This window comes from Geotrypetes seraphini, chromosome 1 (assembly GCF_902459505.1).
Source record: "Geotrypetes seraphini chromosome 1, aGeoSer1.1, whole genome shotgun sequence".
NCBI classification, from domain to species: domain Eukaryota; kingdom Metazoa; phylum Chordata; class Amphibia; order Gymnophiona; family Dermophiidae; genus Geotrypetes; species Geotrypetes seraphini.
In genome coordinates, this window is record NC_047084.1 from 290305203 (window position 1) to 290319138 (window position 13936).

The window sequence follows — 13936 nt, forward strand, 5'->3', positions numbered from 1 at the left end:
TGTGAAGATGACTTATAGAATTATAGTGCTTCCTATGGGCACCCATGGCAAAATAGGTTTTTATTTATTTGTGTATTTAGTCTGCTTTACAGGATAACAGGGCAAGTCTAAAAAGCATGTCCCAGCGTATGTTCGCTCTGCCCGCAGTTAGTACAGAGGGGCGACTGCAGGCCTCCACTATAAAATAACTTTTTATGTGAAATGACAGGGTGAATTTAACCTCAAAAATAAAAAGACTTAAATATGGGTCCCTCCCAGTTGAACCTTTATTCTTATATTTACAGTTCTGTGCTGTTTTGGGAAGGTGAAACCACAGAACCATAAATATAAGAATAGAGGTCCAACAGCCCTGAGAAGTGGTGTGATATCCATGAAACGTTAGCGTTGGCGGGAATGGGAGGGATCCATATTTAAGGGCCTGCCGCCTGCCGCGCTAGTCGCTAACGCCTCCATTGACGAGGCTTTAGTTTTTTGGTGTGCCACGGAGGTTAGCGCGTGATGAAATATCTGACGCACTAATCCCCGTAGCGCACCTTGATAAAAGGAGCCCTAAGTCTTTTTATTTTTGAAGTTAAATTCACCCTATTTCACACAAAAACAGTTATTTTATAGTGAAGGCCTCCAGTCGCCCCTCTATACTAAGTGTGGGCAGAGGGAACATATGCTGGGACATGCTTTTTGGACTTGTCCTGTTATCCAACACTTTTGGAGGAGCATTGTGACATATACGAGGTTATGTCCACACAATTGGTGTTGGATTTGCCTGAGGACTATGGTCCTTTACCAAGGGGCAGTCTGACCCTTTGTAGGAAGCTGTGCCTGTTGGCCCGTAAATATATTCTCCAATATTGGACGGTTGTAGATCCATCAGCTTCCTGGCACTGACGTAATTAGTTGCACCAGTTGGCTACTTAGGAGGCTAGGGATGCTTGGGGGTCTCGGAAAAGGAAGCTTTTATACCTGAGCATTTGGGACCCTTATATAAAGTCCTTGCATCCCAACGGGTGCAGTCTGCTTCTTTTGATTTTGTCCTAATATCTATCTAGAGCAGAGGTGTCAAAGTCCCTCCTCGAGGGCCGCAATCCAGTCGGGTTTTCAGGATTTCCCCCAATGAATATGCATAAGATCTATTAGCATACAATGAAAGCAGTGCATGCAAATAGATCTCATGCATATTCATTGTGGAAATCCTGAAAACCTGACTGAATTGCGGCCCTCGAGGAGGGACTTTGACACCTCTGCTCTAGATAGATATTAGGACAAAATCAAAAGAAGCAGACTGCACCCGTTGGGATGCAAGGACTTCACCCCAATCTAGAGTGTTTCTCACGGTGGTAATGGGGGAGGGGGTTATTAGGCTTTGGGGGTGGGACGGTTCAGGGCTATTGGGGGGTCTTGGAGATGATGTTCAGGGATTATTACATGACATGGTAATGGAGGGGGTATTTGGTAATTATTTATTCATGGGTGCCTTGTAAGATATGAATTCTTAATGTATGTGTATTGTTTTGAGGATAGTAGGGGTTTGGTCATAGTTTTTCCTTAGGAATTTCTGTATTGGAAGGGTCCAGTCTGGGTGCTGTGTTCCCGGGCTGAGAGTTCTTGGGAGGTTGGGGGGGGGGGGGAATTCTATCTTTTAGGGTTGATTTGTTCATTGTTGATGGAAGAGGATATCTTTCATCTTATGGGACCTTCATCCACCAGAGGCATCCGCTGAAAATCAGGGGAGGGAAATTTCATGGTGACTCCAGAAAGTATTTCTTCACTGAGAGGGTGGTCGATCATTGGAATGAACTCCCACGGCAGGTGATTGAGGCCAACAGCGTGGCAGATTTCAAAAATAAATGGGATATTCATGTGGGATCTCTAATGAGGTAAGGGCAGGAGGTTGGTGAGCAAACTCATGGGGGAAGGGTCACTGGAGTGGGCAGACTTGATGGGCTTTGGCCCTTTTCTGCCGTCATTTTTCTATGTTTCTATGTTATGGGTATAGGGGGAACAATGTTAGGTTTTGGTGGTATTGGGCTGTTTCTGGTACTACTGGGAGGTTTTACCCTGTCGGATCTCCCCAATTTGGGTAGGCTTTGGGGGAGAGGCAAGGGGGGTTATTTGGTTTTCTAGGAGACTGTGTTGATTAGAAAATAGGGTGACCTGGACTTCAGCATTTTTCTTTTTTGTATGCATTGCTCTCTATTTCTGAGACATGTTGATATGTACTGCATTATCTGCTGTTCAGTTGTCCTCAATAAAAATTGTTAAACCATGAATTCACCCTGTTGTTTGAAGTCACTCAATAGGTGAAAGTTTTTTTATGATGGTGATGTCTAGCAGGTAGAACCACACACACAGTGGTTCACCTATGATCTGAGGCTTTTTCTTTTGTCTAAGCAGACGTTTTCAGACATATTGTTGCATAAGTGGGGAGAGTTTAGAATATTGTTCTATTCTGCAATGACATAAGTGGCATATCACATATTTGTAAAAGGGATGTACACATGGAGCATATGGGTAGGGGGGGGCTCCCACTTACATGTGTAACTTACAGAATATGGTAAGTTATGGTTTATGGTTTATTGACTTATATTCTGCCTTTGTCCAAGGTAGATAACAATATAACATACATAGTTAAAAAGACAAACAAAATACAATATACTTGCCAGCAAAATATAAAGAAATCCAAGTGTTGAAGCTTTAAAGGGCTGCTGTCATCAAACCAAATAGATTCCGCTTTAATAGTTTCTTAAATACATGCAAATTCTTCTGATGTTGAATTGTCACAGGGTGCCTGTTCATTCCAAGGGACCTGCACAAGAAAAGGAATCCTTCTTTACAGACCGTAAGTGCAATTGTTGACAAAAAGTCCAAGAAGCCCATATGGGGTAGCAGAGTGCAATGTACGTGAAGGCACATAAATTTCCAAACAAGTCCACAGGTACTCAGGTGCCTACTGCTGTAAGCTCAGGTAAACCAATAATAGCAGTTTAAATCTCACTCTATATTCTATTGGCAACCAGTACAAAGAGATCAGATAGGAAGAAACATGGTCAAGGTTAGATAATCCATCCAAAAAATGTATCACTGAATTTTGTGCAACTTGCAAAGCATGGAAACAAGTAGTAGAGATTCCCAAAAAGGCAATATTACAATAATCAATCCCCGATAACTTTGTTCAACATTCTCAATTTAAAATAGTTTTTTTTTTTTTTTATTACCTGATGCAAATAGGGCCAAAATGTCAGCTGAGAATCCAATATCACATCCAGATTCTTCACTTGAGTGGATAATTGTATTGGGATGTCAAGGATAGTGATTACAGAACAATAGTCAGAGTCACATTCCTTGGACACCAACATTATGTTGGTCTTTGACAAATTTAACATCAATTTATTTGCAGTCATCCAACCTTATATAGCTGTCATAATAACATTAAGCTGATTCACACTTTCTGTGAAGGATAGCTGAACTGGAATGAAAAACTGAATATCGTCTGCATATATCCTATATGAGACATTCAACTTCTGCAGCATCTTATCCTTTCTTCATTTACGTGACTGCTGTTATGCCAAATCTATGGATAACGTACTTACAAGTATGTACATGCGAAGCATGTTGAAACTGTATTACATTAGCATTCTGTAATAGAATCTGTGCATCCAGGTGCTGTTATAGAATAGGGTCTCACCATGCATCCTTGGGGTGCTTAATTGGAGATGACAAATCATAGAATTATCCCCTTAAATGGCTGTTCTATAAGCACCTATGTGTATAAATGTAGAGAAAATTAGCACTTCCACATTTAAACAACCTAAGTTTACTGTTCTATAAGGGGGGTCCCATAAATGCTATAGCCTATAACTGCAAAGGGGCCTAAATATGGATGGAGCATGGGTGGGACATGTGTGTGGCTCCCAATTACAGAATGCTGCAAGTTACACAGATTCCAACCACATTAAGGCACTCGCAGTCCACCAGATCTAACTGCGGGCAAGTTAACGCTAGTACTGTATTGTATAGTGACCCCTGGAAGCCCAGGTGTTATAGTAACATAGAAAATGACGGCAGATAAAGACCTGAATGGTCCATCCAGTCTGCCCTGTAATCGCATGCATTACAATTTCATGATTAAATTCAAATGCCTTTTTTTTTCCTTTGTTATTTCTGGGTAATAGACCTTAGAAACCTACCCGGTTCAGTCCTTAGGTTCCAACTACTGGAGTTGCCATTGAAACTCATTCCAGCCTATCCAAATCATCTCCTTTGCTGGATTCAGACTGTGAAAGTTTGCTCATTCATATTCTAATTAGAATACAGTCCCATTGCATGTTATTGAGGCACTTCCCCTATACTCCCTAGTTCTATAAATGGCGCAAAAGTTCACACTAGCACACAAAGCCGTACACTTTAATGTAATAACTAGTTGTTTACAACCAATTATTGGCTATAATTGGTATTACTTGGCACTTATTAGTAGTTATGTATATAACTACAAAGTGTGTGTACAAAATTCATAGCACACAACTGGGAGGGGGGATGGACCTGGGATGGGCACAGATGGGGTAGGGGCATGCTTAGCACTTACGCATTTACCCCCAAATTCTGTAAAGCCTGCCTAAAGTTAGGCACCTACATTGGTGCACCTAGCCAATGTAGACACCTAACTTAATTGATTAATAGACTAAATAGGCACCGATAAATGGAACTTAACAACAGATATGTTAATTGAAGTTAACAATGTTAGATACATAAAAAGCATCTTTCTAAAATAGGTGTGGTTAGGGGCGGATCATGGGCATGTTTTTGACTTAGCTGCCATTGTGCGCCTAACTTAGGTGCAACTCCACTTTAATAGCTGATGGGTTTTATCCCATGGAAGAAAAAGCCTCAGGTCTGTAGCTGTAGCTGTAGCTCAAACCATCTCCGCCCACATCATTGGTTGAAAAAACTTCCTTTGGGATTCACCCTTTACCACTAAAGTTCTAGAGAGGAAAATGAGATTTAAACAGCAATGCTAAATGTTGATACAGACTTCTATGGCGTCCCTTGTATAGCCAACATTTCACGGATCACTGCCGTTTCTTCAGGGCTTCTGGACTTTCATATATCATTCACAATTCTGCAGATATAATTATATAAAGGAAGTTTCACTAGTATACTCCTTGTCTTATAAAATATACCGTAATTTATCATACCTTCAATGAAGAAGTTACTTACTAAGCTGTTGCTTGGTTAATCTCACAGCATCCTGTATTAAAAGTAGTGTTTCATACTCATGAGATCACCCTGAGCTATAGCCTCTGGGCTAGTCAACCAATAAGGAGAGGCCGACATTTCCCTGTCTCTTCTTAACTCTCCAGCTTACTAAAACCTTAAAAATAGAAACAAAAACCCTACTATTCAAAAAATACATAAAACCAAACTAACACAGCTAGATCTATCTCAAGCATCACCTGCAATACTCTCCAATCCTTAGCAACTTAGAAAATGTCCAGACTATTCCTTATGTACCTCTAAATGTCCTGACAATTCATATCCGCCTTGAACCGCAAGGTAATGGCGGAGTAGAAATCACTAATGTAATGTAATGTGGTATTGTATCCCACTTTAGTAAAGGGGGATATAACTAAATAAACCATAAACCATTTACTATTCTGAGGTGGTTTTGAAAGCCAGTAAGGTAAGGCCAGTTCCACCCTCTGGTTTTCCTCTGAGCCTTAAGATCAAATGAGAAGTTAGCTAATAGTTATGCATAACTCATAGCAGGTATAAATGTCCAAGGGATGTTTTCCTGGATGTATGTGGATTGTCATTCTTTATTATAGAATGCATGTGTACTTTGAAGGACTAGCCACAGGGTTGATTTGATTTAAATCAAATCAATTTAAATCACTAGTCAGAATGACTTGATTTAAATCAAGGTTTTCTTCAGACTTATTCTTGCTGGTATTTTTTTTTTTTCTTTAAATCTTTATTGATTTTCAAACTTTGATAATGCAATACAATTGGTAAATCATAAATACTGCATGGAACACACTAATAACTATACAATTATTACATTAAACAATCATTTACTCCCATCCTCATCTTAATTATTAATACAATATTACATATGATGTGATTTCAATATTATAATTAAATATTTTAACTCCTCAACATACATTTCCCTCCTCCACCCTCCCTGGATGTGTAAAGATATTCTTAATATTTACAACAGATGTCATCAGAATAAGACAGTTCTTGATATCCACTACAGAGTTCTATCTATCATCTAGTGGGAGCGTTAGTTTGGTTCCACTCATTCTTTTCAGAGCTGCTACAATTTCAATGACATTTGTCTTTATTTCTGGGTCACTGAAGTCTTTGGCTATGAGGGGCAGGAAATGAGCACTGCAACCATATGATATTAGCTTGGTATTCTCTTCATGCTCTTCTAAATTTCTACTAATCTTAAATACATTTGCAGCATTGTATGTGATTAAACTGCAAACTAGACATTTGAATTTTTTGTTCACTTTTTTAAAGTTTTTGCTGCTACTTCCTGTAAGTATTCTATATATGTGTATTTCCTGCAGTTTCAATTATTACTGCAAGAAAGACATTCCATTCTTCTGTTATACAAGCACATACAACAGGATAATTGTAGACATTACTTTACCCATCAAGACTTACCAAAATATTTAAACATTTCATGCATATACAGCCTTATGCTACACAATTAAAAATGAATCCTTATTTCATGATCAATAACTTTTGGACTATATCTTAAATAGAAAACTATCTTTAGATAGAATTTTCCTCAAAAAGCATTTTATTTTAAAAAAATCCAATTTAAATAAAAAAAACCCTGATTTTATAATTTTTTTTAAAATCATTGATTTTTATCCACTCTGACTAGCCAGAACATACCTCCTTGATCTCTCTACAAGTCATTGCACATATGTGTCATAATCCAAGAAAAGGGACCAAGTCTTAGAAATTGAATTATTCAGCTGGCTAAGTAATCAAGAAGATGTTGATTCAAATGCAACAAATCACATCTTTCTATCATTTCATTTGCCAGAGATATACCATTTCAATTGACAATATAATTCAGCAAATAAATAGAACCCAACTGTCACCGTTGCCTCCTTTCTCAAGTAAGCGTGCACTAAGACTCGGTATCTTTTCCTAGAGTGTGACACATACGTATGTATAAGTAGCACCCTTTCTAAAATTGCTACTTATATATGCAGGCTGATTTATACTTCCAAATTTGCTATTAACAGGTGCAAATGGTAAGTGTTGTATGAAAGGGGTATGCTTTAGCATGGTTTGGAAAGACTGCCAATCAGACTATGTTTATTTTAAGTTGTAGATGTTTATGTATTTTACATTTGGAGAGGAAATTGCACTTCCTCTTAACTCCCTCTAACACATTGCTGATTCATAGTAGGACTAAAACCCAGGAAAATATGTCCTACTGTGTTATTTGCTAACCCAACTGGATTAAGAAAGAAAGCCCAGTCATATTCAAATGATGTGTCTGACTTCTGTGATTTGACACCTACAGCAAGAAAACATTCTGCAATGCCATGTATATCCATTCATTCATTCAGTTTTCTATACCATTCTCCCAGGGGAGCTCAGAACGGTTTACATGGATTTATTCAGGTACTCAAGCATTTTTCTCTGTCTGTTCTGGTGTGCCCACAATCTATCTAGGTACAGAAAAACACCACGTCAGGATAACACTTGATATACTGTGGGCCCGATTTAATAAGCTTTTCTTCCCCCTATAATCACAATAGGACAGAAGTCCTAAAATCCAATTCTATACGCTGGAACCTAAATTTAGGGGCCAAAAGAGAACCCAGTTTATGGGATAATAGCAATTGCATGCATGATTGGCAGCAATAATTGGCAGTTATGCATGTAAGAGCTAGACACAAGGGCCATGGTTCTATAAATGGGGCTAGGCATCTAGATCAGTGGTGCCAAGCCGAGTTCTGCTTGGAACTCAAAATTTTTTAATTGGCGTGGTAATTGAAAACGCCATTAAAAGCCAATAAAAAAAATTAAAAACCAATTTAAGTTCCACGGGAAACTTGGTGAGGTGCCTAGTGGCGCCTATATCAAGGTGCCTACTGGTATCTACCTGTTCCTACCTGAAAAGTGGGCATGGTTAGGGGCAGAGAATGGGCATGGACTGACATAGGCATTAATATGCATCTCTTTAAATGTAACACTTATCTTATTTGTTTCACAGCTCGGGCTGAGCTAAAAGAGTGTGAAACAAGTAAGATAAGTGTTACATTTAAAGCTTTAATATTTAAGATTTCACCACATATATCTATAAGTTGGTTTATATATAAAAAAAAATATTTGAAGACTTTTAATAAGTTAAAAGTGAGCCGATGACGATTAGGCACGTAAAGCTTGCTGCTATGAAAATTTATTGAGCGGTGGAGTGGTGGCTCTGAGGCTCTGAAGAATGTAAATGAAGAATATAATTTAAAAGAAAAGTCACTAGTGCTGAAGATCTGTGCAGTATTTGGAGATTTAATCGTATGGCATTATAGTGAATATTTCTAAATATAATTATTTAAGAAATCCATCTACTATCGAACATTTAGTTCTTGTAAGGAAAGGCTTAAAAGGTTAGGGTTCTTCAGCTTGGATGGCTGGGGGGTGGGGGAGGAATATGATAGAAGTCTACAAAATCTTGAATGGAGTAGATTGGGTAAATGTAAATTGATTGTTTTATTCTTTCAGAAAACCTAGGGGACACTCAATGAAGTTACATGGTAATACGTACTTTTAAAATGAATAGGAGGACATATTTTCACTCAATGAATAGTGGCAAAGACTCAGGGCTGGCCAAAAGCAGCCTGCTGGGCATACTGTTGCTACCAGCAATGCAAGGTAATGTTCAGAGAGCTGCGGATGGAGGAGGAGGAAGGGAGAGACCAGGGGCTAGCGAGAGAAGGGAAGAAAGTTTTGGACCAGGTGAAGCACTGTTGGTGAGCTCAGGCTAGGGATTTTGGCACCCTGTATCTCTAGTGCCCTGGGCCAGTGCCTCTCTAGTCCTTTAGTTGAGCTGGCCCTGTGAAGACCTTAAAAAACACTGGTGGGCTGTGAGGAGAAAAGTCTCCAAAAAGACGGCTGAACACAGCATAAGGGTTCCAAGGAGCAATATAATTCTGACATCTATAAAACGTGAGGTCCTTTCTTTGTGATTTATTAATACCTGGGGTGAGACAATATAAAAGGCAAGAGAAGTAACTCTCCAACCAGATGGATGTTTTATTCTTTAAAATACGTATCGCCCCTACAAGGATCAAGGTTTCAGCATGGAAACATTTCTTCCTCAGGGGACACTGAGTGCAGTAGCGAACCTAGAGGGGGTGGGGGTGGGGGGGGAGGAGGGAGGTCAGCACCGGGTGCACGCCCCAAGGGGGTGCACAGGAGAGAAAGCTGATCGGGGACGACGGGGGACCCGTGGGGTTAAATATAACTCGAGCCGCGAGGCTCGTCTTCTGCTCCTACCTGCCCTGCCGCTCACATATAGCCGATCGGAAGTCTTCCCTGATGTCAGCGCTGACGTCGGAGGGAGGGCTTAAGCAAAGCCTGCCCTCTGACGTCAGCGCTGACTTCGGGGAAGACTTCCGGTCGGTTATGTATGCGCGGCAGGACAGGCAGGACAGGCAGGAATAGAAGATGAGCCTCGCGGCTCAAGCTACATTTTGCTGAGAAAGTTGCTAAGATGGGCTGGGAGGCAAACGCGAAACACAAAAGGAGGGAGGGAGTGCGTTTTGGACACAAGGCATGAACTTGGGAGAGAGGAAGGGAGGGAAAGAGATGCTGAGGTGGGGGATGGAATGGGTTTTTGGACATAGAAGGCATGAACTTGGGAGAGAGAAAGGGAAGGAAAGAGATGCTGAGGTGGGGGAGGGAATGTGTTTTTGGACACAGAAGGCATGGACTTGGGAGAGAGGAAGGGAGGGAAAGAGATACTGAGGTGGGGGAGGGAATGCATTTTTGGACACAGAAGGCATGGACTTGGGAGAGAGGAAGGGAGGGAAAAGATGGTTGTGTACACGGGGAATAGAAGAAAGGAGAATTTTTGGTCATAGGGAGGGAGTGAGGTACAGACAGTGGCATACCAAGGTGGGAGTGGGGTGGGGGTGGGGGCGGTCTGCCCCGGGTTTACGCCCCAAGGGGGTGCACAGCTAGCCACCCTCAAGTGTTCTCCCTAGGCCGGCAAATTGCGTCTCTTTAGCCACTTGAGTGCCACCGCCGCCATCGGGAAAAGGCCGGCGCCAAGTTCTCCCTGCTTTTCCCTGTGGGGCCGACCAACTCTCGCCACCAATTCTGACGTCGGAGAGGACGTTCTGGGCCAGCCAATTGCTGCCTGGCTGGCCCAGAATGTCCTCTCCGACGTTAGAATTGACGTCGGGTGGCGAGAGTTGGTTGGCCCCGCGGGGAAGAGAAGCAGGGCGAACTCAGCGCCGGCCTGTTCCCGATGGCGGCAGTAGCAGCCTATTCCCCAGTGGCGGTGGTAGCATTTTCCCAATGGTGGTGGCATATGGGAGGGCAGGGAGAAAGAAAGATAGGGTGGGACAGGGAGCCAGAAAGAAAGAAAGGGGGCAGGGTGAAACTAAGAAAAATGGGGCGCGGAGAGAGAGAAAAACAGACATACAGAAAGAAAGGGAGTATGGAGAGAGAGAAAAAGAAAGAAAGGGGCAGAGTGAAACAAAGAAAAAGTTTGGGGAGGGAATGAGGTCTGGAGGAGAGGAAGCATACAGGAGGCTGAAAGAAGGGAAGAAATATTGGACGCACAGTCAGAAGAATAAAGTGCAACCAGAGACTGATGAAATTACCAAAGGTAGGAAAAAATGATTTTATTTTCAATTTAGTGATCAAAATGTGTCTGTTTTGAGAATTTATATATGCTGTCTATATTTTGCACTATGCCCCCTTTTACTAAACCGCAATAGTGTTTTTTAGCGCAGGGAGCCTATGAGCATCGAGAGCAGCGTGGGGCATTCAGCGCAGCTCCCTGCGCTAAAAATCGCTATCGCGGTTTAGTAAAAAAGGGAAGGGGAATATTTGTCTATTTTTGTATAGTTGTTACTGAGGTGACATTGCATAAAGTCATCTGCCTTGACCTCTTTGAAAACCCTTGGAATATAAATGATAATTAACATTTTCTCTGCGTACTGCGTGCTTTGTGTTTTTAAAATTTTATTGTTGGTAGATCATTTTGACTTGGCCACGAAGGTAAGGGGGAGGGAGGGAGGGGAGCTGCTGAAAGACATCTAGTAATCCTTGCAGGCTTGACTGTGCAGGGAATTATTTTTGTAAAATCATGTTTTGTTATGTGACTAGCATTATTTAGACTTTAATTTCTATGAATGAATAGAATGAAAATTATATAAAATTACTTGCTTATTTTTATGTGCGTGCGCTGAAGGAAAGTGGAGAGAGAGTGGGCTGAGGATGCTGAAGGGAAATGGGGAAGAGAGAGTGGGGAGAAGACACTGATTTATAAATTGACAATTGTACAGAATATTGTTTCTTTTTATACTTTAATATAAACAATTCAAGGCTTGTGTGGATGGAATCAGGTGGTTTGCGGGGATGGGGACCGAGCTTACGGGGATTAGTCCAATAAAATGGTATTTTTTTATTTCTCATTATTTGTTTTATTTTTATTTGTTAATTTGTAAAGCATTGATTGTTATGTATCAGTTTTTTCAAATTTACATCTACTGTCTTTATATTTTGCACTGTATTAGAGGACATGTGTTACTGTTTTTGTAGTGTTGCATTGTATCCAGGGTCTGGTTTCTTGGCAGTTCAGTTTAACTTTTGTCTACATATTTCTATTTTTAGTTTGTGATTATTCCATATTGGGCGATGGTGTATCTCTGTTCTGTGTGTATGAAAAGAACATAGTTTTCAGTTGGCATTGACTACAGGATCAATTGACTGTGCGGGATCTGGCTTGTTTAGTTTTACAATGTATGTGTTGGTGTTCCTAGTGCTCACTGCAGTGTTTAAGATGCTGCCTTTTCCTAGGTACACTCTTCAAGGTTTCAAGGTTCAAGGTTTATTAAATATTTGATGAATCGCTATATCTTTATACAAAGCGATGTACATAATAATAAGATAATTTAAGTTAAAAAACATACAATATATATAAACATTAGAAGTCAGACAAGACAAACAACAATTGGAAGGAAAGGAGGGGAAAAGTTACATCTGTTATATTAAGAAAAACATTTAAGGGAAAAGAATCGAGGAGCAGGGGGATTCTTAAAAACAGAATTCGTAAAATAAAATAAAATTTAAAATAAAATTTAAATATTAAAAGCCTCTTTAAAAAGGAATGCTTTCAGGGATTTTTTGAAGGAAGAAATGTCTTTTTCAATTTTTATGTATTGGGGCAATGAATTCCACCATTGGGGACCCACTATGGAGAACATATCTGGTCTACGAGTGCCTATTATTTTTAAAGAGGGAACAACTAATAGATTTTGAGAAGATGATCTATGTGCACGTGTAGAACAATGGGGAATTAACATTTTTGATATGCACTGAGGTTCCTTATATATCAAAGTTTTAAATATAAGTAATAAGACCTTAAACTGTATGCGCTGGTTAATAGGAAGCCAATGAGCGTCAATGAAAAATGGAGTTACATGATCGAATTTCCTTGCATCATAGATTAATTTAATAGCAGTGTTTTGAATGATTTGCAATCGTCGTTTTTCTTTTTGAGTAATATTGAGCAACAAAGAATTACAATAGTCTAATTTCGCTATTACTAGTGAATGAATTAATATATTGCGAGATTTGGGTTCAAGGAATTTAGATATAGATCGGATCAAGCGTAGTTTATAGAAACAGACTTTAACTATGTTGTTAATATGCTCTTTAAATTCTAATTTTTCATCAATTCAACAATCTTGTTGTGCGATATGTGGATTGTTACTAAAAGTCATATTTTTCATATAGATGGGGGGGGGGGTGTTAAAAAATGATGGGCTCCGGGTGCCACATACCCTAGGTACGCCACTGACTGAGTGCTGCTTTGTACAAAACACAAGTTGGAATATTGGAGCGTTTTCACTGACTCCTAACATTTTGCTAGTGACGTACGCTCCAATATTCCAACTTGTGTTTTCTACAGAACAGCAGTCAGTATGGATCTTTTGCGGCTGCCAATTTTGGACGACTAGTACCCTATGTCCAAATCAGACTTACACGTTTCTTTCGATTAAGGCTCTCTACGTATATTGGTATTAGATTTCTAGTATATGTCAAGTTAGACTATAAACTTGTATATAAAAAAAACCCACCGTTGCACTGTAACTATAGCAAATGGTTATCTATTAACTGTATATTACGTACGTTAACCTGTAACTCGTTCTGAGCTGTTTGAAGAGAACAGGATAGAAAACGAGTTAAATAAATAAACACGTTTTAAGGAAGTCATGACACTTTATTTATGTTAATCAAAATGTTTTATTGATCTTGCATTTCTGTTCTTCCCTGGAAGGTTTTTGGGTGAGGCACGAGTTCCTCTGCGTGATGTGCTTGGTTCCCCCATCTTGACAGCAAGCTTTAATGTCTTCCTATTGGACACCAAGAAGCAGAACACAGGGGTAAGAGTGCAAGCTTTGACTATTCTGCTCAGTAAGGGTGTAATTTCAAATCAGGGCAGCTACATGAACAGTCCAAAAATGGGGCTACTTTATAGGAAAGGAAACGGAATAAACTGCCTTTCTGTGGCTACAATCAAAATAGTTTACCTATTATATACAGGTATTTATTTTGTACCTGGGACAATGGAGGGTTAAATAACTTGCTCAGAGTCACAAGGAGCGGCAGTGAGAATTTAAGAGAGTGTGGTGTAGTGGTTAGAGCTATAGCCTCAGCACCCTAAGGTTGTGAG

General features: G+C 40.0%; 1 protein-coding gene across 7 annotated transcripts in view; it reads left to right on the forward strand.

The window, feature by feature from the left end:
- DYSF (dysferlin) overlaps positions 1-13936 on the forward strand; it is a 539803-nt gene that overhangs the window by 100156 nt on the left and 425711 nt on the right. For all 7 annotated transcript variants that reach the window (XR_004540213.1, XM_033953409.1, XM_033953435.1 and 4 more), the window contains exon 4: positions 13541-13646. Coding sequence is in view for 6 of the 7 variants with exons in the window: in XM_033953409.1 (XP_033809300.1) it covers positions 13541-13646 (106 nt within the window). In the remaining variant the exon portion in view is untranslated. The remainder of the gene's footprint in view (positions 1-13540; positions 13647-13936) is intronic.